This window comes from Dipodomys spectabilis, unplaced genomic scaffold, assembly GCF_019054845.1.
Source record: "Dipodomys spectabilis isolate Male_0828 unplaced genomic scaffold, ASM1905484v1 ptg000179l, whole genome shotgun sequence".
NCBI classification, from domain to species: domain Eukaryota; kingdom Metazoa; phylum Chordata; class Mammalia; order Rodentia; family Heteromyidae; genus Dipodomys; species Dipodomys spectabilis.
This window is the reverse complement of record NW_024870856.1, coordinates 8,197,434-8,221,534: the sequence shown is the minus strand read 5'-3', so window position 1 is coordinate 8,221,534 and position 24,101 is coordinate 8,197,434. Positions and strand designations below refer to the sequence as shown.

Sequence of the window (24,101 nt, the reverse complement as noted above, 5' to 3'; positions counted from 1 at the left end):
CTGGAGTTCACTTCCAATTTCAGTCACTGGAAAAGACTTCAGTGCCTCTGATAAAGTGTGCATGTCAACAGTTTAGTCATCTGGATCATTCAAACTGGTTTCAATGCACATTTGGAAATGAATGTAAGAATGGCAGAGGGACCTCCATACTGCTTTCCAGAGTGGTCATACAAGTTTACACTCCCACCCACAGTGTAGTAGCATTCTCTTTTGGCCACATCCCTGCCAGCATTTGTTGTTACTAGGCTTCTTGATAAGGGCCATTTTAACTGGGATAAGATGGACTCTCGATGTCGTTTTGGTTTGTGTTTCTTTTATGGCCAGAGATGTTGAGTGGTTCTTTATGTGTCTATTGGCCATTCCCCCTATGATCCAGCAATCTCACTCCTTGGCATATACCCAAATGACCACAAAGAAGTCCGTACTAAAGCTACCAGCACAACCATGTTCATTGCAACATTATTTACCATAGCTTAGATATGGAACCAACCCAGATGCCCCTTAGTAAATGAATGGATCAAGAAGATACAATATGTATACACAATGGAGTTCTATACTTCCATCAGAAAGAATGACATTGCCCCATTCGTAAGAAAATAGAAAGACCTGGAAAAAAAATATATTAAGTGAAGCAAGTCAGGCCCAAAGATATATAGGTTGTATGGTTTCCCTCCTTTGTAATAACACACATAACCCAATTGCTAAGTGCCTAGGACAATATATAAGGAAGCATATCAGGATGAACTCCAAGAACTGGAAACCAGAGGTTCTTATTATGTCCTGTATGCAGTTATTTCTATTTTTTTCTTTCTATGTTAGTTTTCTCTGGCCTTTGTCTTGGATGTAAGCTTATCTGATCAGTGAAAGGGAAAGGGAATCACAGAAACAGCAGAACAAAGGCTGAGGTGATGCTACAATGATACTCAGTAGGCACTATGTTGGAAATGCACTTTACAACTTGTTGGGAGGGGAGTGGGGATTGGTAAGCAGGAGAAAACGAGGGAGGGAGTAACAGTGTTTAAAAAGAAACATACTCCTTGTCTTACTATGTAACTGTAACCCTCCTGTTCATCACCTTTACAATCAATTAAAAAATAAAAATAAATTTAAAAAAAAGAATGGCAGAGGGCTCCAAGGTGACCTGAAGATGTCCCCTCTGCCAGGGTAGCCTTCTAGGTTGCTATAGAGATAAACAGACTGTGGCAGGTAAAGCTACATCTAGAGATCTAATTTGGAATCTGGAGAGACTGAATTTGATTGACCTGAAGTAGAACCAATTCACTCTTTGCTGTTCTTACCTGAGTCTTTTCACCCTAATACCTCAGGATTCAAATGTACAGAAACATAGTGAATAGCTGAAAGTACTCTATTAATTAATTCATGTGAGTCAGTGACTATTGAAATACATACAAATATATTCTTGGAAGTTTATATAAAACATAACTTTCTCCTTAATGTATAGTATAAATAGATACAAATATCAAATACCTACATCTAAATGTAAATGTAAATATGCATATATACAGTTATATAGTATCTATAATTTATATAAATATAACATTAGTATAGGTTATGTATTGTATATAATATATATATACTAAGACAAAAACAATATGCATATATTTCAGATCACTGAATTATTTTAAATTACAAAATTCTTTTATTTAAGCAAAGACAGGAAAATAGGAGTCTAATTTTCTAAGTGACTAATGACTCAAATAAAGCGGGAATATTTTTATTGATACTTCCAAATACTTTTATGTTCAGATTTAGGTTTTGTCTTAAATCCCAGTGCGTATAGGAGGTGTATCTTTCCATCTCGCATCTCCCACTCAGGGGTGTGTTTGATTTCGCTGTGAGCTGTGTGACTCCATGCAGTGCCTCTGACACCACATATCTGTTTCTGTTCCGTTAGTAATTTTGTGAGACATTCAAAAGTAAACTCTCAGAGAATCAAGTTATTGACATACTGGGAACCTCTTAATGACTTATCTCCTTAGCCATTTGATTTGAATTGTTGAAGTCTAAATCTGACATGACCATTTTCAATCTGAAAGTTTTGAAAAGGACAATGTGTGAGCAGGCATGTCATGTTTTCAGATCCCGTGAACAATCTCTGGATTCCACACCCACTAAAGCTGGTATATACACTCCCAAGAGACTATTCCGTGTGGGATGATGTGTAATCAAGAGAGAAGTCATTTTACAAAGAATAGTTCCAGGTGTTTGGCTGGAGCTTTGGTTTGATGATTTCTGTCCTTTTTTTTCAGGCAATGGCTCAAATCTGAAGACATTCAGAGAATCTCACTGCTTTTTTATAACAAAATCCTAGAAAAAGAAGTAAGTCCTTTTTTTTGTCATCAAGCTCAATCAATTTTTTTTCTCAAGTGGTGGTTCTGAATTCCTTCATGATTTTCTTTGTAATAAGAAACATTTGAACTGCCTTGGACTGTATCAAGACCTCTTCTTGCTTGTTCTGTACTTCTTTGCAGACATTGTCTCACTATATTTCTTGTTAGCAACTCTGACTTTGAATTCTCAGATTCTTAGCCCTCCTGGTAGTAAATGGTATCATGTCCACAATATGTGGCCAAAAGAAAGGAAAGAAGCTAATGCCAAGTTTTCTGTATGTGTGATTGTTCTCTGGGAAAGCTTTGCAAACACAATCCTTCCATGTAAACTTGCAGTGTAATTACAAAAATTGCTTAGCTATTTTGGCATGAAAATAGAAACTTTACATTCAATACCCATCCAGAAAATTTGAAAACCCAAACTAGTACGTTTTATACATCTAAACACGTTGACCTTTATCACTCCAAACGTTATTTCAGGCAGAACCAAGAAGGAGATGTTTAGTTTTTATGGATTTGAAAGAATGAATTAAGTCGTAATTGTCAGTTGCTTTTTCAAATCATCTTTACTTCATTCACCTTTTGTGTTGGTCTAGAGAAGCAGTAAGATTCAGAAGCACTTTCCATCATCCAACAATGTGGTCATATAATTATGCACAGGCTTAGACACAACAGAAGGAATTATGTGAATGAGAACATTTGTATCATCATTATGAGAGTCAGCTCATTGCTTTATGAAAAGTGAATGAAAGTATCAAAAGTCCTTCTAAAATCTGTCACGGTTAGATTTTAAGATACATGCTTATCACTGAGGGACTGCAGAAGGTACTAATGACCTTTGATAGAGGTCCTTTTCCTTAGCTCACACTTAGGTGAAATTCCAACTCAATCTTTGCACAGAAGCCTGAAATGTTAGAAGATAAAGTGTAATGAATGCATAATATATAATCACATTTCAGGTGGATGCCAATATAGCTTCTTCATCTGCATGTAAATTTTCCTGGCTACTAAGTCACAAAATTCATTTTTAAAAAAATCACACCTAATAATAAGAAGGTGATCATTGTGTGAAATGTAGCTTTAGGGCAACTTTGTAGCATGCTGATGATTAAGCCATCCACCCATCCCCACGCTGTGAGTCATGTACCAGGAAGTGCAAAGGCAAATAGGCAGCCAGGAAGTGCGTTTTCCATCAGCCAAAGGAGAGCCATCCTTCACCGCCAAAACTCAAGTGGATCAAACCCAAGAAACGCACACATCCCTTCTAGGTAGACAGAGCCACTCAACCCGACAGTATTTCGGGAGGTTTTGATGACATTGTCACAAAGAGGTATTTCCTTAGATTGTATTACTAACTCTTTGGGGGAGGCAGTGGAGGGCCATGTTTGAGGTTTGGGATTCAGTCTTCCTGATGAGAGTAATGGCCTCATGGTGAAGTCAGCCATTTCACCCTGCAGTTCCTTTCAACAAAATCGGGGAGGCAGCATTGGCTTCTGCCTTACCTCCAGCGACATAGTATGTAAAGTTTCTGGAACACCTTAAGGGCTGTGTGAAAAGGGATCAATCATCGTCATCATCACTATCACCACCACCATCTTCATCATCACCATCATCATCAGTGCACTGGTGCTGGTATTGTGTTCATTAGAAGCCAAACAGGGAAAGCTGCTGAGGCCAGGAGCCAGCACCAGCCAGCTGATGGTCCAGGATGGTAGGCAGCCCCCTGGGCTGTGAAGGTCCCTTCTGATTGTGATGGACTAGAGGAAGCTGGCAAAAGCCCCCAAGCCAGCTCAGCAAAGCTCACAGGCCTTTCCTGTCATGCCTTCCCTCACCACTCTGAGACTCATTAAGACAAATAATAAAATACAGTGCTAAAATAGATGCAATGGAGAGGTCTCGCATTTTCTTAATACTATTCAGAAGTCTGATTATTGTGCAAAACCTCATTCTCTTTGCCCCCAAATAACTGTAAGCCACAGACCGACAAGGTGATCAGAGCACTGGCCTGACTCATCTCCTCCGTCAGTTTACTCAGCTTTCCAGTACACTGGAGTGATTTGGTTACATATAAATAAATGAGTTTGTGAACAGTTGCACTCATACATTGTGGTGTGTGGAAGTCCCTTGCATTCATTTGCGGGCAGGGTCCTCTGACTATCTGACATAAACAGCCTTGGCTCATTTATGCTGCAGTCAACAACTCGCGATGAAATCCCCCTCAGGAATGACCAGGTTGCTGGGTGATTGTGTGCGATCTCGCTCTCACAGAGCATCGTTCAACCTTTCCTTTTCTCCCCTCAGTACCGGGCTACGGCACTGCCAGCATTCAAGTATTACGTGACCTGCGCCTGTCTCATCTTCTTCTGCATCTTTATTGTGCAGATCCTCGTACTGCCAAAGTGAGTACGCTGGGCTTTCCCGTGGAGTCAGCCTGATGAACCTTTACTGGGGTCTGGTTGTATTTGAGGGTGTGAAAGGATGCTAGTTTCCAAACAGGGGTCATTTGTCATGTCACCAGGGAGGAGGAGTAAATCTGAGACTTTGGAGGTTAAGTGCTCCCCATGAGTCTTGCTTGGATTTCCAAAGTGGACATATTAATTCACCATATTGAGATTTTTTGTTTTTATATATAAATCTGTCCTCCTTACTTCGATGCCCCATCGAGGAACATAAAGAACAGCACCACGAGGTGTTATATCTAATGAATTAACAACATTGCTATAAACTAAAAGGGGAAACCTGCTGTAGGTGTACCCAGCCGTTTGTTTTCACTGTCCGTGCGTCCTGCTCCCTTTTCTCTGTCTTAAATCTGCCATCTTGCTGGTCCCATGTCAGGGACCACGTGATCGCTCCCGGGAGAAAACTGGGTTCAGTGGGGAGAAACGGAGCTCCAGGTCATGCTCTGGGTGTGTGTCTTCTGGCTCTACCCATTGGCAAACATAATCCGGTCACTGTGATTCCGAGGTGATCTCTTCTCTTGAGCTGCTCAGTGAGAGTCAGTACAGACCAAGTCGCTTTCTTCTAAGAATCCGATACTCATTATATAAAGAAAAGTTAAAATTTTCATCCTAACAATAAGAGAGAAAAAAGTAATTTCTAAGTACAATTTTCCCTCTCTTATCGATATTGATTTTGTGAAAGCCAAAGAAAACATTTTCAACCCACGAATGTCTGCAGTACAGCTAGAACGTAGACAACTGGACTTGAATTGGGTTGAATTTTGTCTCAGGCAGAAGCTTAGCAAACTGGAAAAAAGTTCTCTTTTCCCTTCTTTACTTCAAAGCATTTGATTTCTATCACTGAGCCCAGAATAAATAAGTACATACGCTGGCGGTTATAGGAGCAATAGAAGGCCTGTCTGTATCATTCTTTAGCTAACTGCTCCATTTGTTTGAGGGGTTTCCACTAGATTTCCTTGAATTTGTGCTAGGATACATAACCAGAGGGGCCGTTTTTCTCAACTCACAATATCTTCCGTGAAATTCTCAAATGTCAACTTACCCAGTGTTCAGTCGAAAATATTATTAATTAAATTCCTTCTCAGTGCCAATTCTTTATTGCCTGATACAAGAGAAAAAACGTCTGTCCTCAAATACAGGCTAAGAAATCAAAGTGTGTTGACAAAGGTACACGGGTGAGCTAAAGAATGAGCAAGGAACTGGGACTTCATTTTGACTCTAAAGTCGATGAATTCTTTCAGTCTCTGCTATCTTCCCAAATGAGGGCCTTGGTATTTTCTGTCATAAGTAACACAGTCTGTGTCACAGGAGGGAGTTAGAAGAATGGAAACTCTCTCCAAAGAGGACAACACTTTCAGAAACCAAGAAAATTATTTCGTTTCCGATTATTGTTTCTTTTCAGAAACATGTCTCCTCCTGCATTTCCTGTCTTGCACTGGTTTTCTTGTCTCTTCTGTCAGGACCCATGGAAGTGCGTTCTCTCAAGCCTCATCCCCCCTTCCTTTGCGTTCTCTTGGGCATCAAGCTGGTGCTTGGGCCTGAGCCCTGTGGAGCCACAGGTGGCCTTTCCTTGTGGTGTAACACTTCCATTTGAATAGATGTCATTAAGTTGTCAGCTGATTCTTTTGTGGGAGGTGATTTCTACACTGTCGCTTTAATAAAAATGTAGCTATCTTCAAAGATGAAAAAGTGACTCAGAATGAAAAGTTTCTGCATGTTTTGGTAGTTTCTTTTATGTTGTCTATCAAAGTGAATGGTTGTATTAATTCAGGCATGAGAGAACTTGAGCTCATCTTTCAGAGAGAGAGTAGAAAGAGAGAGGACTGCGAGTCTCAGGGAACAGAGAGCGTCTAATATTCAAATCTTCTGCCTTTGTTGTCACTGTGAAGAGGAAGTTTGCTTTGTCAGACACAGATAATACTTTTTCCCTCTTTCCTCTATCTTGGGATCTTCCAGTAGCCCAGATATCTAAGTCCTATTATCAGAGGAAGACCACTAGCTAGCAATCCCTTTTTCTCTTTTTGACTTTCACTTTGTAAAACTGAATTGTCTGTCCCTTTGAAGTTGCCATTGAGAAGAGAAGGCATCTGTTGGTTCACCCTGGATTAACGTGAAAATTTCTCTCCTCTTGGTTCTTTTTGTCCTTGCTGAGCACCACATAGCAGACCTGAGTGGAGATGACAGAATCTCCCTTTGGGAGGAGGGAGGGTGTTGAGAAGAGAGGTGTGAAAGTCCCCCCACCAAGTAGAATTCCAGAGAAAGACACCACAAGGTGCCCATTGGAACAATGTTTATGTCTGAGGAGGGCGGGTCTCTGCCTGGCTTGTTCACCAAATGTGTGTTTCATCCCTCTTGGGGCCACTGAAGCAAAATCACAGGCAGCCAAAAGACCTTGTCTTGGATCAGCGTGATCCATGGATAAAACAATGCACTTGATTGAAATGCCGATGGTTAAATGCTGTTAATTTCCCTTACCTGATGGCAGGGAAGGGCCAAAATTACTTTTCAGTAAGTGTATAAATCAATTATGCTTGCATGTTTAAAAGAAACAGCTTTGCAACCAGAATGTTAATTAAAATTGATTAAGTTGGACAAACATCTTGGTAGGCTTAATGGGCCTGAACATGCTTTTGATAGAACGAGCAACATCAGTGGTAATCACTGAGGGCTTTCGACCAACTGTTACTTGGCCTCCAGATCGTTTGTAATCCCTGATGCTTCTATCATGAAGGGGAAGGTGTGGCTTGTAAACTGTAGAAACTTAGTTCTGACTACTCTAGAAGCCAGAAGTGTGAGGTCAAGGCGCTGGTAAGGTTGGGGGTTGTTGCAGGCCTTCTTGATGGTGGTAGACTGCCTCTTCTCCATGGAAGAAGACAGGGCTAGCCATCTGCCCAGTTCTTCTAAAGACGCCAGTAGAATTCCTGAAGACCACACCCTCATGACCCACTCCTATTCCAGTGGCCTACCTCCAAGTACCACCACAGCAGGGATTGAATTTCAACCCAGGAATTGGGGGCATTCCGTCCATAACAACGTGGAGAGTGAGGCACCATCACCTGAATGAGCAGCTGCTGTGGGGTGAACCCATTGGAGAGTCCTACAGGGTTTACATTTCAAACTTAACACCCTTTCCTGTACTCAAGATCATATCATCGGTGTCACACACAAGAAAAAAAATCAAAGATAGAGTTAGACAAATTCATAATCACACCTATATTTATAGGTTCCTTTCCTATCATTGGCTGTATGACTAATAATGCGGAAAATTCAAGTAAGATTATTGGCTTTCTAATGACTAGTAGAACATAAAACCCAACTGCAAAATGTATGACTAAGACATAATGTATACTGGCCCCTCAACGCAGTTGAGAAGGTTGAACTAAGTTAGAAAAAATAAAATCTTACACCCTGATGTTTGACTACACCAAAACCAAAACCTTTTAGCAATTAATTTGAACTAAAAGAATTGAAAGGCAGAAAACCGTTCCTGTCCAGGTTGTCGACACTCATGGGCAGGGAGAAGGAGAGCAGAGAGGGTGAAGGAGAACAAAAATGGATAAAATACTTCATGAGCACGAGTAAAAATGGGACGATGAAGCTTCTAGAGATTGGTTTGGGAAGGGGTCAGAGGTGAGCAGATTGAGAGGAGAGCGAGTAAGATATGGGTATGTCCAGGGCTGATGTCAACAATAATTAGGAAAATCAATGGAATAGCTTTAAATTATTCTCAACTAGCCAGTGTTAACCTATATGATTTTGAATAACCAAGCAGTCAAATGAGTAGTTATAAGAGAAAAATTTCAATGTTTGCATACCAAAAGAAATGATCTTAACATATTTGGGACATAACCCATTTAGTAACCCTGAGGGGCAACTTGTTGCTATATTAGAATAAAGAAAAGGGTTGAAATCAGTTGTCTTAAGTTTCTAACATAAGAAGCCAGAAGAAGTTGAGAAAATTAGAATCAAACCAGAAGAAAGGAATGGATACAAATGATGAAAGAAGAGACCGGTACTTTAGAAATCAACTTGGAGACTAAATCATTAAAGCCAAAACTTAATTCTTTTATTTCAAGAGTTTCAAAGTGGGCTGGGAAGGTGGCTCAGTGGTAGAGCACTTGCCTTGCATGCCTGAGGCCCTGGGTTAGATTCCTCAGCACCACATAAAGAAAAAAGCCGGAAGTGGCACTGTGGCTCAAGTGGTAGAGCGTTGGCCTTGAGCTGAAGAGCTGAGGGACAGTGCCCAGGCCCAGAGTTCAGGCCTCACGACCAGACCCCCCCCAAAAAAATAAGAGTTTCAAAGTTCCTAAACTGATGACCCAGAAAGGCAAATAAAAAAGTTAATTGTCAAGAACCCACACTAACAGAGTAACTGAGAGTGATTGAGTACAGACTCTAAAGACATTAACAAGATCAGTCATAAATTACACAAAGACAAAATGATTTAAAATTCAGATTAAATGGAAGACTGTCTTGAAAACACAATGTACCAAAACTAATACAATGGAAAGTTTAAAGGTCATTAAATTTGTTTTAAAAATTCTTCCCACAAAAGGGTACTTTGTACACAAATGATTTTTGTGTGAATCCTAGTAACTGAACACTTTAAGAAAATAAAATCACAGGAACTGCTCGAACAGTAACCATCATTGTGAATGGGTAAAAGTATTCTATTTGTAGAAGAGGGTGAACAGGCTGGTGCTATCACTGGAGCTGTGGCTCACTGGTAAGAGTGCCTGCCTGCCAAGTGCAATGTCCAGAGTTCAAACCTAAGCATCACCAAAAAACAAATAAAAATGTTGGAGCCAGAGCCTGGCACTGGAGGCTCACTCTTGTGAACCTAGCTACTCAGAAGGATGAGATCTGAAAATCAAGGTTCAAAGCCTAGGCAAGAAAGTCAGTGAGACTCTTATCTCCAATCAGCCATTAGAAAACTAGAAGTGACACTGTGGCTCAAAGTAGTAGAGCGCTCACAAGAGCTCAAGGACAGCACCTAGCCCCTGAGTTCAAGCCCCATAGCCAACAACAACACAATAACAACAAAAGTCTTGGATCTATAAATCAAAGGCAAAATCCCTATTATGTATATCTCTAGCTGCAAAAGAATGAGAAATATTGGGAATAAAGAGGAAAAATAGCTATTCCAGGAAACATTTTACCAAATTGCAGGGAGCAGCAATACTATCAAATTCTGAGAATACAGAATTCAAATAAAAGGTAGTCTTGAAACAGGGAGATACTATAAAGGTACAGTCTCCAGTTTAACAGCCATGAAAAGCTGTGAACTGTAGCATCTCCTTGAAATAAATTAGAAATTATTAAAATGTTCTGGTGCATTGACAAACCTGCAATGAATACACTTTTGCCGTCAACAAACCAAACTTGTGAGTCCCTTAAGTGTTTACCACAGCAGGTTACTTCAACAGATGGGTGTAGAGATTACCCATTGTTTTTAGTATGAAATAAGATGGGTCATTTTCAAAAATCTATATGTTGTAGGAAAAGCAGAGCACACCCAAGGGGGGAAGAATGTCAAAAGAAAAAAAGTAGAGGTCAAAATCTTTGATCAAACCCAATAAAATTAAAAATGGCAAGGACCAACTCACACTAATCTCCTTTTGGAATTTTAAATCTAGATATCTGAATTATTCTTGTATTGAAAGCAAATGGAAATTGAAATGATAGGGGTGTGTGTGTGTGTGTGTGTGTGTGTGTGTAACTTGAACTCAAGGCCTCTTATTCTTGCTTATCATTTCCTAAAGGCTGGTGCTCTACCACTTGAACCATACCTCCACTACTGGAAATGATAGGGTTTTAGAAAAGAGTTACAATGAGTTGCTATGAATGAAAAATCTGTGTGATTTGGCTAAAGCAGCAACTAGTAGAATATTTATGTCCTTGAATCCATTCAGTAGAAAATACCAAAGACTATAATAAAAAACAATGAAGAAAAGAGGAAGTATATGTTTCAATAAAGAAGAAAGGAATTGCAAAAGTTTAGTTAGACAATATTAATAATATGGAAAATGAACATAATAGTATAATAGTAAACCTAAAATTTATACTTTAAGATTTTGCAAAATGTGCAACCTCAAAAGAGTCATCTAAGGGAAAAAATAACATTAAATAACAACAGAAAAATAACACTAAGCACAAGAAGAAATTATTTCAGATAGGGGATTTTTAAAATTATAAGAGATTTTATGTAGGATATTTTATATTTGGGAACTTACATGACCATATCTGTTTTCCAGGAGCATTAGCAAAATTGACTCCGATATAAAACTATGAAACTAGGTAGAATTATGACATATCTGCTCCTAGAAACAGAACCTAGGTCAGGAATAAATTTACACAGGCATAAATCCTGAGCACTGTTTAATGGAGACAGCATCTCAACTTTTCTGGACCTCAGTTTCTCTGAAAGATGAGATAATCATGGTATCTACTATACACAGTTATTGTGACATTAAAATGAACTATAAAATGCAGAGATTCCTCAGAACTGCAATTATTATGATCACCACCAAGCCACCCCCACCATAAGCATCCTCATGGCAGTTGCCATTGACATGACTGTCACCATCTCCATTAACGTGATCATCTCCATCATCTCTGCCTGTGTCACCATCCTCCTAACCACTGCCCACCGTGTCACCGACACCATCATCATCACTGCCACCATAGCAGCAAACCATTACACAGATCTATACCTAAGAAATGATGTCTTGTTTCTGAATTTAGCCTTATAAGGCCAGCATTTCCTTGACAATGAGAACTAGTAGGGTATAGAATCAAATAAGACTGAGAGGGCGCATGGGAAAACAGAGATGGTGACAAGCTAAGCAGATAGGTCACTGTGTCACAATGCTATGACAAGAGCCCTCTTAACTCAGTAGAAAAGGGCTTTCTCTTCTGTCCCTTGCCTTCCTAAGCAGGAAGCTTCCAGAAGGTATTCTGGGGACTTGAGCTCAGGAGGAAGGCTGATAGCTAGGGCTTCTGCTGGATTCTGACCAGGGAATCCACACAGACCAAGGAGTGTCCTACAGAGTGGATGCTGGTAGACCCGCGGTACATCCCTCCAGTAGACTTTATGTGCTCCAAAGCGGGTATGCCGCTCTTTGCATCAAAGCAGTTTGGCATGGGCCTGCCCGCAGGGCTAGTCAACAATCTGCATGTTCAGTGTGCATGCAACCTTTTAGCAGTCCTATGATTGCTAATAAATGTGCAAAAAAAAAAAAAAAAAAGATTATCAGGCCGCCTATTTGAAAACACTGTGACACACCTAGGAAATAACTCAGTGGCCGTTCATCACCGGGTCAGGTTTAAGCATTGGTTTGAACGTGTTTCGATGGCTCTTGCTTGTTGTGTGGCGTCTGGCCATTTCTCCTCTGGGACGCTCCTAGGCATTTAGGCAGGGCTGTAGCTTGTTGCTGACTTGCATCTGGTTCTTCTATTCTGCCCACAGGCAACTTACAGTAAGGAGCTGGTGAGGTCACGTTTGAGGGGTCCTTCCTCTTCTCAGCTCCACCTCTTTGGTTTCTTCTCCATCTCCAGCCATTGTCAATTGACACAGAGTTCCACTGTGGTCTCAGACTCCTCCTTAGATATTCCATTTCTATTTTATCTTTGATTATTCATTGTGCCCCAGACCTTTGCATACTCCAACCACTTCTGTCCTTATCCTTAATGCAATTTAAAGGAGTTTGAATCAATTATTTAGAAGACGTCTCAGAAACATATCTGGTTCTTGTAAATGAATCTACAATGCACTAGGGACAGAATTTAGCTCGTGGGCTTTGGCTTACCCACATGGTGCTTTCACGTTTGTTGGCTTGGTCAAGCATGCCCCAGGGCCTGACCTGTGAAACCTTGGGAGATTTTCAGGTAACATATGAAACTGTCTGTGCAGAACAGAGTTGAGTGTGGTGGATGGGAAGAGGGGAGGACTTGGTGTATCCAGGTCGGCAGGTGGAAGGGCAGCCCGGGCCTCAAAGACATCACGGTGGGGCTTGCTGGAAGCGGTAGCTGCCAGGTTTCCAGTGGCAGGAAGAAGACACAGAGATGGAGGTCATGCCCAGCGCATGCATGACCCACATAGAGGAATGTCTAGATCTTTTTCTCTCTCAGAGAACTGCTGTTTACAGGACAAGGTCAATAAATTGTAGCATGTTCATCTACCACAACTGCAGATCCTCTTCCACGAATGTACGCTTCGATTTGTTTTAGCTCCCTTTTCATTTAAAAGAAACAACTTAGCAAGGACCACAGTGTTCATTTAATTAAGTCCCAGTGAAGTCAAACATTAGCACACAGAATGAAGGATCTGGAAGGATCTCCATCTCAGCCTGTCTCTGTTTGTTGGCAGAACATCTGTCCTTGGGATTTCCTTTGGAGTTGCGTTTCTCTCACTCGCCTTCATCCTTTTCATCTGTTTTGCCGGACAGCTCTTGGTAAGTACTTCAAACACAGAACTCTTTGAAGTCCATTCATTTTGTTTTTAAAAATGTGTTTCTTGTTTTAAAACAAGGAGCTTGTTGATTGACATTTTTCAGTTCACACCGCACTGGAGTTACCAAGTGAACAATCAAGAGGATAATTTGATGATTGTTTAGGCTATTGAGTGCCTTTTTCCCCATTTGAGTTAAGGCTTCACAAGGTAATCAAGGTTCAAACTTGTGATCTTCCTGCTGCAGCCTCATGAGTAACTAGGATTACAGTGGTACACAGAGATGCCTGGTTTAAATGATGTATGTCACACTTATAAGTTCATGGCTTTGTTCGTTTGTTTCTGTCAACTTTTTTTTTATTATCTCTAAGTTTTCACAGTACTTGTGGTAGTGAAGAATATGACCCTTGGAAGGAACTGAAGAATTAAAATTTAAACCACATACATCTTTTATATTTTAGAATATAGGAAGATAGCAAATATTAAGCTATCTTTTAGTGAGGCACGGTGCCTCGAGGCTGTAATCCTTGCTGTAAGTCCCACTTGGGAGGCAGAGGCCAGGGGATCAGAATTCAAGGTCAGCTTGGACAAAAAAAATTCATGAAACTCAGTCTCAACCAATAGCAGTATGGAGTAATAGACTCCTGTCCAAAGTAGATCAACACAAGTAGGCGTGTTACAGCTCAGTGAGACACTATCTCAAAAATAACTAATACGGATGGTGGAAGAGGTAACACTGATTGAGTTGCATTGTACTCTTAATCAGACATATGGAATGAAAACCCCTTTCTAGAACTACTTAAATCCAATCATGAAAAAAATGTAACCAATACAAAATGGGCCTGGAGGTATGGTTCAAGTAATGGGGCATCTGAGTTCATAGCTCTGAGTTCAGTCACCACTACCTGTAAAAAATAATTAAGTGTTTTAATTTAGGCCAGGTGTTTTCAATGTTTGTGATTTAAATACTGGTTCCCCATAAAAAGTTCCATGTCAGCTTATTCCTGAATGTGAAGTAGGGCTGTTCACTGCCATAAACTGTGGGAACAACACTACGGAAGCCAGTAAGGAGACAGAATTTTCTGAAGAGGACTCAGTGTTCAGTTTGCTCGAGAGAGAAGCAGTGAAACCAGAGAGGCTGCCCGGATTCCCTACACTCCTATCCATGTCTGCCCCGGGCTCCCCTGAAGTGCCCCCCTACACTCCTAGCCATGTCTTTCCCGGGCTCCCCTACACTCCTACCCATGTCTTTCCCGGGCTCCCCTGAAGTGCCCCCCGCCCCCACACTGTGAGGTCCTCCAGAGTGGCTCCCTGAAAACCTTCCTGGACTCTGTACTCAGCTCCTATGATGGCTCTTCTTGGGTATTACAGGAAAGATCATCTTTGCTAAATGGGTTAGCCTCCATTTTTTTAACATCATCTCTAAACCTCTACTTTTTCCCCTCTTCTTTGCTTTATATACAGTAAGTTCCTAAAGACAAGAATGGGTTTGTAAGCTTTCTCCATTTCCCACTGACCAAATGCTGTCCTCATACACTTGTTTAAGGACCTGGTGCTAAGTAAAGTCCTTGCAGACCTCTGGTATTATTTCCAGGGGGCCATTTTTGCGTTCTCTCTCCCTCGCTCTTTCTCTCCCTCTCTCCCTCTCTCCTCTAATTGTGCAGAGCTCATCCCTCACCTCTGCTCAGGCAGAGTTAGACATGCCCCAAGGGCATGTGAATGTTTCCTTCTACGGAGGTTCTAGCCTGGGGATAGCTCCTTGTATAAATGAATGCATGAAGGACAATAGAATGGAAAATCATAGCTCTCCTTATGCACCTCAATATTGGTTGCTCATGTGCACTGAAATTTGCTAGCTCTAGCTTCAGACTATTCCTTCAAATGGAACCTTCGTGAGTGCATGCTGAAGAACCCATGCCTCCTCAGCAAGCTGCCTTAGTGCTGGCTGTCACAGCTTCTGGTTTGTATTATGATGTTTGCTCTGCTGGATGGAGGCATCAGCAGTTGAGTTCATCTCAGCTCCGCTTTGCTGGCTGCTGTTCTTAGGACACCTGAAAGACCCGATAAATAATATCAGAAAGCTTGACAACACACCAAGTGGCACCCAAATACAATTTCCTGGAGTCATGAGTCAGAAAACTTCCTGCCCCTGTCCTGGTCCAGATCAGATGTCCCGTGAGCTTGTAGCTCTGCGCTCATTACTGTGAGCCTTGCTGCCAGTCCCTGCCCAGCTCCCAGCCTCCATGCCTGTCAGGCCTGGGTCCATAGATCGCTCTGCCTCCCGCTCATTCAGGAGGGGCTCTCCTGTATCTGATGCCGACTAGTACTTCACAACGTCAGAACTCTAGAGTAGAAAGAGAACCAGAGGTAGCCCTGTTCAGACCCTTCATTTCGGACCAGGAATCCAGAACTCCAGAATGGTTCAGTGCACTGGCATGAATTTCCCTTTTCATCATTCATGATAATGCTTCCTAGTGAAAAACAGTGCAGAAAGAGTGGTCGTTGAACCCCATAGGATAGAATGGACATACCAGAGCAGAATCATCAACATGATGCCTGCACAGCTTGCGTGAATTTCCTGTCCTTTGGTGAGAAATGTTCAGGATGGAGCTGGGTACTGGCGACTCACGCCTGTAAAGTCTGTGAGAGTTTATCTCCCATTAAGCACCAAAAAGCCAGAAGTGAAGCTGTGGCTCAAGTAACAGAGCAATAGCCTTGAGCAAAAGAGCACAGGGACAGCACCCAGGCTCTGAGTTCAAGCCCTGGGGTAGGGAGTAGGAGGAAGAAAGGAGAGAAAGAGAGGGACCAAGACAGAGAGACAGAGAGACAAAGTCAGAGACAGAGAGACAAGAAAAAGAAAAGGAGGGAGGGAGGGAGAGAAGGGGAGGGGGAAAGGAGAAGAGAGGAGAAGAAAGGAGAGGAGAGGAGAAATCAAAATAGTTCTGAGCTGCTGATGGCAGGCAAGGTCCCCATGAGTGGTTCCAAATGCAACCTTATCACAATGACACAATAATGCATTAAAAATGCCTACTCTCTTGCCTAGACACTGGGCATAGACTGGCTTGATTATTCTCATAAGAGCCCTTGGAGACAATCCAACTGAACGTTAAGGACAAGGAGGCTTACGGGTACTTTGTAATTCTCCCATTGTGTACAGCTAAGGGTATGGTGTCAAAATGGAAGCACGCCTTGGAGGCTTGTCATTAGAAGTGGGTTCAGGAGGGTCACCAGCACCAGGGCCCCAGGATTAGGCAGGGCTGGGTGGAACTCACCCAGGGATCAGAATCCCTCCATCACACTGGCCAGAAATCCAATGAACAGTCCTCTCTGCAGAGGCAGAGTCGTTACACTGCTTCACTAAGCAGGAGTGCATCTCAGAAGATGGTACACGCACTGAAAACACGAAGGTAGATTACAACTGGATCCTAACTTTAAAATATTCTAATAAGAAAATACCCTTATCAATTACTTTATAAATGGTTTCTGTGTGCATGGGTGTCTTTCAAAGTATAAAATAATTACAGGTAGCACAGTACATTATCTGTAAGACATATATAAAGAGACAGATATTATAAAACAATCCATCCAGGTATACAATAACTCTAGCCTGGGAGATTGCGATTCAGGTTTAAGTTTTTGTTAGATCTGGCAATAAGAAATTCTGGTTGTTACTTTGGAAATTATAGAAACAGGCCAAGTTGCTGTTACATTGAACTTCTAAACTACTGAGCTGGACTTACATCTCTAATAGGCTTCTAACCAAAATACATTAGTCATCTTTAGAGCACACAGCGTGGAAACAGGTGATGGAAATCCCAAGGAAGCATTCATCACTTGTGCTGCAACTAGCTGAGAAGCAGAGACCCCACAATGCCAGCACCCCCACACCCTCTTTTTTCCAGGCAGAGATGAAAGGCTAACACAGAAGTCATGCTAAGAAGGCGAAGTAGGTCATACACAGGCCACTGCAAAAGCACTCAACTCCACAGGAGAGCTTTCCCTGGAAGTCTGTTTCTCTAATGTCAGGTACAATGCTTGCAGCCTTTTTTGGGTGGAATTGGAGGATGAACCTTCTCCTGTGTTTTACCCTCACATTCACCTGAGAGATTTGTATGTTTTATTTGTATCTCTGGCAGATAACATCCCAACTGCACGTTATTTCTCTATCCTCCCCCCCAAAAAACCCTCCCTTTTACTGAACAAGGGACATCCATTTATGTGTCTAATCTTATTTATTACTGCTATGATCTTCTTTCTGTGCCCCTGGCATCTCCCTCATGCTCTATTTACTCATTCGTGGCTGACCTTTGCCCACAGGAGCCACCCTTCTGCTTCCAGCTTCTAGCTGGTTATTTGTCTCTCAGACAGACTTTGAACTGTGATCCTCAGATCTCAGCCTCCTGAGTAGCTAGGCTGCTACTGGTACCAGGATATAATCTTATTTTTTTAATCCACCTGTATCCTTTTTGTTTTTACTCCTTTTTCTGCTCTTCTGCCTTCTCTTGACCAATGGAGTTCATTCTTCACATTATCATGAATAACTTACAAGTTTGGTTTCTTAGGTTTTTGCTCTGGTTTTTAGCCATTGACTTAAAACCTGTAACATGTACATGGTTAGTAAAATCCATTAATTTCTCCACCGTCTGAAACCTGTAATCCTAGTTCCTTTAGGAGGTAGAGGTTGGAAGGATCAGAGAAGCAGAGCCAGGGAAGCTAGCCAGGGAAAAACGTTAAGCAAGACCCATCTCAATAATCAACCTAGACACGACAGTTCATACCCTGTACACCTAGCAACGTGGCAGGGGTAAGGAGGAGGCTGACAGTGCAGGCTAGCTGGGACAAAAGTAAAAGCACAGAGACCCTACCTGAAAAATAACTAAAGTGAGAAGGGCTGGGGCATCACTGACAGGTGCGGGGCTGCCTAGCAAGAGCAGCGCCCTGAGTTCACACCCCACGGCCAGCAAAGGAGATGAGCGTCTTCTTCATGCAGAATGCCACAAACCGTGATCATCCTCACCCAGATTCCATGCGAGCACTCTTTGCATTTTTAAGTTTAAGCTTCTTACATGATCTCTTTCTGTCTTTTGGTATCTGTAGTCATTTGACAATTACCTTTTTCACTACTCCTTCTGAATATTTTTTCTGCTTAGACTCAATTTTCTTGTTGACAAAACTACTTTCTTTTCCCATCTTTTCCATGTAAGCGCATGTGTAATACTCAGGATTTATATTTTTAAGGAATTTTGGGTTTTCTTCATTATGATTGCTTATCATTTCTTTCTTTCTTTCTTTGTCAGTCATGGAACTTGAACTCAGAGCCTGAGATCTATCCCTGAATGTTTTCACTCAAGGCTAGCACTCTACCACTTTGAGCCACAGTGCTGCTTCTGGTTTTCTGGTGGTCCATTGGAGATAACAAGTGTCACGGATATTCCCCCCCCCAGGCCGGCTTTAAATCACAGTCTTCAGATCTCAGCCTCCTGAGAAGCTCGGATTACAGACGTGGCACCTGGCTTCACTTGTCATTTTAGTGTCATCCCATACATACGTCTGATGTACCTACGTTAAATTCACCTTCGCCCCACTTCCTTTGGCTGTCTTCCCCTTCTTAATACCATTTCCTCAGGTTTTCTTCTTGTATAGTCTCAAATATTGTGAATCCTCAATCATATCTCCCAATGCAGTGTTTCACTACAGCATTTAAAAAACATAATTCTGTATTCTTCTGGCCTCTGTTGTACTGAGAAATCTCCTTTCTGCCTTGTTGTCATCTCTTGGTAGAGAATGTCTTTCTTGGTATTTGTAGAATTGTTCTTCATCTTTCTGGAAAACAGATTGCTGTGTTAAAGGGTGTCTGTTCTCCATTTTTCCTGATGTAAAGTCATGGTGGCTACTCAGCCTTGGACTGTACCCCACTTCCGGTCACTGTCTGGTATCTGGGTGTATTTTATCTCTTCTCTCTCCTTTCTATTCCATTCTAACTTTTGTTAGAAGTACATTGTGTGCTGGGGGTTTGTTTCAAGTAATAAAGGACTTTCCCAGCAAGTGTAAGACCCTGAGTTCAAGCCACAATGCCATCAGAAGAAAGGAAAAGAAACTGTTGGATCCTGTCTTTGTGGCTTCTGTCACAAACTTTCCTGTTTCCATTCCTTCAACCTTGCCTGTTCTGTGATGGGTATGCTCAGACCCATTTCCTACTATCTGTGTTTTTCATCTCTGCAAAGTCCAAGTGACTGTTGTTGCCTACGCTTCACAACTTGCTCCTGCATTGTAGAGTCCAGTTCTTCTTTTATTGCCTCACGTTGTTTTATGGGCTATTTTGGACTGAAGTTCTGTGCCAGTTCTCATACTCTTTATGTCTATGACGCCTTAGGAATTTGGAGCGAGAGTGAGTTTTGGGGATTTTTGTGGGTCTTTCATTGGTGGTGCTGGTGCTGGTGGTGGTGGTGGTACTAGAGACTGGATGCAGGGCCTTATAAAAGTAGGCAAGTGTCCTAACATTGAGCTATCTCCCCAGCTCTCACCATTTTTTTTTGAAGTTATGTTCAGTCTGTGCCCATGCCTGCTTCCATCTGGGACATGCCTCAACTCAGTGTCACGTTGGGTTTTCAAGCCATGCTGTTCATTCTTGCTTCCAGAAACCGGAAGACTTTTTCTGATTCTGACCTGGTTCATAACAGTTTGGCTTGAGGTTGTCATTATGAGACAGATAACTTCCAACCCAACACTGATAGTGAGGATTCATTTTCACACTTAGTGTTTATGTTTAGAATTAGTATTTGTCATTGGAAGTGCAGTCTTACTAACTAGTGAGTAACATTTTCCTCATTCTCTACCAAAGAACCCCACAACCTTTGGAAGTTCCTGCTTGGTCGAGGAGATCAGCCCCAGCTTCTCAGCTTGTGTAGGACCACATTACAATCCCACCCTGCAGATTTATTATAGCATGTGTCCTGGTTCTAGGATGTTTCTGGGCCAGTCCCATGGGGACACCCCTCTAGCAGAGAGACTTCTCTCTGTTTCTGTCACCTAGAAATTTATTTCTCTTTGGGATTGCTATTAAAGAGTGGACAATTGCCAAGTTTCTACTGCATGAGAAAAACCATGATGAACTCAGAAGCAGCAAAGATGAGTGTGATGTCCTCAGCCAGCTCTGCCAGCGTTCCAAGCTACCTAGACAGAGGCAAGTGCTCAGCCAACAAGACGAGGTGGACAGTGTGACAAGTGCCTCTCAGTGTGGAGACAGTGCAGGAATGTGGCTCACCCAGGGCATGAGAGAGAAGTGGGCAATTTCATCCAATGTGATGGACTGACGTAACCATGTGTTACCATAGAACATTCAAGAACAATTTAAGGGGCTGGGTAGGTGGCTCAGTGGTAGAGCGCTTGCCTTGCATGCCTGAGGCCCTGGGTTCAATTCCTCAGCACCACATAAGCAAAAAGAAAAAAGCCTGAAGTGGCACTGTGGCTCAAGTGGTAGAGCGCTAGCCTTGAGCTAAACAGCTGAGGGACAGTGCCCAGGCCCAGAGTTCAGGCCCCACGACCGGACCCCCCCAAAAAAAGAACAATTTAAATAATCAAATTACATGTGATAGTCCTTATGACATTAAGTACTTGGAATAATTTTTGCTTTTGTGTGTTCCTGCCATTCAAAATGGTCCCTCAGCCAACTAAAATGCAGAAGGAGATGTTCCTTCAGGCAAATACTCAAAAGTACATATTTGCATAAAAATTTGACCACCATGTTTTTCATATTTTGATATGTGTTTTGCTTCTTGGATAATTATTCCTTATTTGGACACTGTGATGTATTTACCTCTTTTCTAAATTTTTAATTAGTGTTTACTTAGTATGGACATCTTCTTTTTCATATAGCTCATATTATTTCAGAAGAGCAGTAATGAAACTGCAAATGCATCTAACTTTTATAATTATTAAATTAAATTTTGAAGAATTACTTTCACAGCAAGAGGCGACTAGTTCTTTCCAATGTAAAATGTTCAAATTAGGAAGAGAGAAATGAAGTGGAGAGACAGAGAGAAATGTTTCTGGAAGAGATCTTTTTTTTCCTTGTTATTTTTAATCTGAATAAAACTAGGGATATTTTATTACCCTATGAGGGGATCTGTCTACACAGGATTAAGAATATTAGTTAGTGTTTCTATTGCATAATTTCTAATACACCATGTTATTCATTGTCCCAACATTAACTTGGTCAAGGGTTTTCTTATAAATATGTATGAATTCTTCTGTCTCCTGCTGCATTTAGTACAAAGGCTGTATTTGTTAATGATAAAGCTGACCTTAGCCACAATTCCCCTGTGAAGGATGCAGCCAGCTCATGAGAGGTCGGAACAAATCTTAGGACCTGGGCACACCTGCAGAGGACCAGGTGCAAGAGCAACCAAACAGGGCTGAACTGAAGCCAGACAGGCTTCTCCTCTTGTCTATTGAACAGCTTCTTCTGAGTAAAGGCCAAAATGTTATCTGACACTGGTAACATTTTCGTCATTTCTGACATTAAATTAGAATGCCCAGCATTTTTGACAAATTTACTTTTGTACCAATCTTTGTTGGAACATATAACCAGAATAATAATAACTGATGCCCAGAGCAAGAGCCATTTTTGTAAAAGATAACAAATGAAGGCATTTTGTTCTCCTTTTTCATCCTTCATTAGATTTCTTCTATTTGAAGATCTTATTCTTTTTTTCCTCTTATCCTCATCATGGGTTTTTCTGATTCTGTATTAGATCCTTCCACTTCATTATCCTGGCCATTTGCAAGGTAGACCAGTTGTCATACTGCCTGTGCCACAGCATTATTTCTCTAGTGACAAGGAAGGAAATAGAACTGCCTTAGCCGGGCACCCGTAACTCACGCCTGTCATCCTAGCTACTCAGGAGGCTGAGATCTGAGGATTGCAGTTCAAAGCCAGCCTGGGCAGGAAAGTCCATGAAAATCTTATCTCCAATAAACTACCAGAAAACCAGAAGTGGCGCTATAGCTCAAATGGTAGAGCGCTAGCCTTGAGCTAAAGAGCTGAGGGACAGCCCACTGTCAGGCCCAGAGTTCAAGCCCCATGACCGACAAAAAAAAAAAAAAAAAAAAAACCTGCCTGACTCATGGACATTGAAATCTGTGATCATTTGGCCAAAAAGTTAGAAATGGTTGCACAGGGGACTCTGAGGCATGTGTAAAAACTGTGACAGAGACGGACTCTTACAGGAACACCCACAAACCTCAAATAGAGCTTGTAAGCCTCACCCAGGTGCACCTACTTATCATTTTACTAACCATGTTGCATAAGTAGAACTAACGTTATTGTGCATCTGTCCAGATGTGCTTCATAAATTATGAGCCTATGCACAGAACATTATTTTCAAAGGACAGATTTATTTAAATTGTTACCAGGTAGTTTTTTTTAATCAGAACAATTTAATTTTATAATTTCACAAATAGTTCTGTGTAATAACTAGATAATGTTTTATCTGATTGATTGTGTCATGGAATCTGAGCTGTAACTAACATATTATTGAAGCTCTGTGGACTTATCGTTTCTGTTCTTCATGTTTTCAGTATCACATGTATTTAAAATTTCTAGTGCAGACAAAAAGCCATTGATTTTTAATAACTCTGTCTTAATAAAAGCAATAATCTTTTTTTTTATTTAAATTTCAAAAAGCAATAATCTTAAATAATCAAGATACAACTACATCCAAGGGTGAGAAAGTCTGGCCAGTAGGCCATTTAAGGTCATCAAAAATTGTTTTTTTGTTAAAGGGACAGACATATATGCTTCTTGTTGGCTACCTATGGTGATGTACTTTTATCAATAATTTTGCACGATCCTATAATGGTGTTATAAATATCTAAATGGTCTTTGGCAGAAAAAAGTTTCACTAAGTTTCCAGAGTCCAATCAAAGGCCTTGACTTAGTGGAATATCAGCTAGATGATGATGAGCCAGGTGAGGATAGTATTGGACTTGGAAGTGACTCTTGGTAACTTATGACAGCTTCTGTAGAACCCAAGTCTGACAGCAATCGTGACACACATGTTCACATGGCTGTTCCGGCACCAGACCTATGACCTCTCTGCCCCTGTGTGCTCAGAGCTTGGGTGGAGAGTCATCCTATTCAGTGACAGATTTAAGGCCTCCCATTCCTTATCAAAACCCTGCTCTAGTGTGAAAGTGTGAAGTGTAGATGTGCCTTCTGAGTTGCCAGGGGTTAAGGACTTCAGCAGGAGTCCATCAGGTTGATGGTCTTCTGAACTAACCAGCATTCAAGGCCGCTTACTTCAAACTTGTTAACAGGCTTACAGAAAAATGAGGACAGTGCCCAGGAAAATCTATCCAAGAAGCACATCTGAACCATGCTGTCTCGATCACTGGATCCTGTATACACTGTACATATGTTATCCATCGTTTATATCGGGACCATAGTGAGGGAGAGGAGGGAAAAACTTAATGTGTTGTTGCTTTCTTTTGCTTTCAATAGTGTTGTCCAAAGAAATAGACAGCAAATAGATTCTTGGTCACTAAAATGTTTCTGAGAAGTATCATGTTTTATTCATTGAAATAAGAGGAAAAGTTAACATTCATAAACCCTGTCCCTAGTGCCCTCTGCAGTTCATTTAAAACTTAGCATGAGACTAGGAGGCAGGCACCATGGTGATCCTCATTTTGGAGGTGAGGAAAGCAAGACCAGAGAGAATAATTAACACTAATAATAATAATAACAATAATAACTATTGTAATTATTATGGATGCCTGATTTTTTTTAATTTTTAAGATTTTATTATAAAGGGTATGTACAGCGGGATTACAGTTATTTATATA

General features: G+C 41.3%; 1 protein-coding gene across 1 annotated transcript in view; it reads left to right on the top strand.

Annotated features, from left to right (window-relative positions):
• Window positions 1–24,101, top strand: part of Adcy2 (adenylate cyclase 2) — a 338,643-nt gene that overhangs the window by 262,239 nt on the left and 52,303 nt on the right. Inside the window, exons 13-15 of the mRNA XM_042695213.1 lie at window positions 2,271–2,340; window positions 4,653–4,750; window positions 13,179–13,263. Of these exons, the coding sequence (XP_042551147.1) occupies window positions 2,271–2,340; window positions 4,653–4,750; window positions 13,179–13,263 (253 nt within the window). The remainder of the gene's footprint in view (window positions 1–2,270; window positions 2,341–4,652; window positions 4,751–13,178; window positions 13,264–24,101) is intronic.